General features: G+C 33.1%; 1 protein-coding gene across 1 annotated transcript in view; it reads left to right on the forward strand.

Annotated features, from left to right (window-relative positions):
• Positions 1-884: 884 nt before the first annotated feature.
• Positions 885-2195, forward strand: part of LOC106758286 (isoprene synthase, chloroplastic-like) — a 3038-nt gene continuing 1727 nt past the window's right edge. Inside the window, exons 1-3 of the mRNA XM_014641223.2 lie at positions 885-1092; positions 1199-1466; positions 1873-2189. Coding sequence (XP_014496709.1) covers positions 913-1092; positions 1199-1466; positions 1873-2189 — 765 coding nt within the window. The 5' untranslated portion in view covers positions 885-912. The remainder of the gene's footprint in view (positions 1093-1198; positions 1467-1872; positions 2190-2195) is intronic.

Here is a 2195-nt window from a genome sequence, read left to right on the forward strand (position 1 = left end):
AAAAAACATAAAAAAAGAAAAGACAAAAACAAAAACTTGCTATCAAGCATTGAGGAAAAAACCAAAAAAAGAGAGTAAAAGTACGTATAGCACGACTTTAAAAATAAAAATAAAGAGGTACCACCTGCGCGACCTTGTTACATTGCAACACGTGGTGTAATTGTAATTTCGTGGTAAATGCATGACAAACTAAGAGAGCAACACGTTGGGGGTTATGTATGCTATGCCTTCTTCTATATTTATTTAACTTCAATTTAAATTGTTAATTTTTTTTTCTAGTAATTTCAATTTTATTTGTATGCTTTAGTTAAATTAATTTTATAAATTGTTTGCAAAAATAAATATGGTCACGCACATAAATATTTTACAGTTCAGTAACCATTTTTTCGATATATATGTACAGTTAATACTATTTAAAGAATGCTTATATGTAGATTGTGTTTTCTTTATCAGGAAAAAAACAAAAATGCTTATACATATATGCTTACACAAGATACTACGTATGTACATGAGATTGCCGTGGAGAGATTGAACTTCTCTTCCAGGAAGACAGTTCACACATCAAATCAAAGTACAAAACTATTGAAAAATAATATTTTGACACCAATTTTTGACATTATTGTGATACTATACACGTGTCAAAACGTGGTTGGACGATTTTAAATTAAAAAAACTGAAACAAAGACATATTTCGAAGGAAAAAACTAAAGTTTTTTTTTTAATTTGAAATCGTTCAATCACATTTTGACACGTGTGCAATATTAAAATGGTGTAAAAATATTATTTTGCAAAACTATTCTTTCACCAATTCTCTACTACTTAGGGTTCTTATATATATAAAGAGAAGGCGCGCATTGGTGAGCATCACATTTTTTATACTAAAGATATAAGAAGCTGAAGAGTGAAAGCAGCATGGCAAGTAATGTATGGGGACTTCCCTGTTCCTTGTCTAGCACACAAGCTCCTTCTATATCTTCAACCAAGCTCGTTCCTGATGCCAACAAACAGCATACACCATTTAGAACTCCACCTAGTTTCAACCCTACTTCTTTTACTCATGAATTTATCCACTCCCTGCCAAACAATCCTCCTGTAATCTTTCTTTTCCTTCAATTTCTTTAATCTCAATATTACTTCTGGAATTATTGTTTTTCACTATTAGTGTTTTGTTTTTTCCTGTCATGCATGCTAAATGCAGAGAGAAACTCTGCAAGAAAGAGCAGCAGAGTTGGAGGAGAAAGTACGACTTATGATGAATGCAACAGACATGGAACCGCTAAGCTTACTTGAACTGATTGATGATATTGAACGCTTGGGACTATTCTTCAGGTTCGAGGACTGGATAAACAAAGCCCTTCTCAGACTTGTTTCAATTGAAAACTTCAAACACCGAACCACAAAAAGTCTTCATGAAACAGCTCTTGTTTTTCGAATTCTCAGACGACATGGCTTTCATGTCTCCCAAGGTACACGATTTCAACCTTAATCAGGGAATCCCTTGTCATGTAAATAAACTTAACAATGCACGACTTCTCAAATTTTCAAAATGGTGTGCAGTTTTGAAAGATTTTTGGTTATTAGATACTAGGGCGATTCAGAAGGAACTAACCCTAAATACTAGTTCCATTCTTTTTCTTTTCTTATTTATATACTAGAAGGTTTTATCCGGATCTCTGCCACGACACGACACTCATGTTAACATCAAAATCAGTTTTAGTTTAAAATTATTCTTATTTAAAAAGATCATCTCCTAATTTTAGATTCCAGTTTTAATAAATGGTATGTTACGACATCGTTATCTTTAAATCTTTAGCCATAGCACATCTTTCTAATTATCACTCACTTTAAGATTATTCTTTGAGGTGCATGCAGACATTTTTACGAGTTTCAAAGATAAAGAAGGAAAATTCAAAGCTGAAATTAGTAACGATGTAGAAGGAATGTTAAGTCTGTACGAAGCATCATACTTGACCTTAGAAGGAGAAAGTCTTTGGGAGGCAAATGAATTTTCAAGGACACATCTGATGAATTTAATGGAAGAAAGATCAATGGATGCGAAAATGGCAGAAAAAGTTAGGCATGTACTGGAGGGGCTTCCCTATCATAAAAGTTGTTGTAGACTAGTGGCACAACACTATATTAACACATACGATAAGGCAGAACCGCATAATCTCTTACTCTTAGAACTTGCAAAG

The sequence above is a fragment of the Vigna radiata genome, chromosome 4 (genome assembly GCF_000741045.1).
Source record: "Vigna radiata var. radiata cultivar VC1973A chromosome 4, Vradiata_ver6, whole genome shotgun sequence".
In the NCBI taxonomy this organism is placed as follows: domain Eukaryota; kingdom Viridiplantae; phylum Streptophyta; class Magnoliopsida; order Fabales; family Fabaceae; genus Vigna; species Vigna radiata.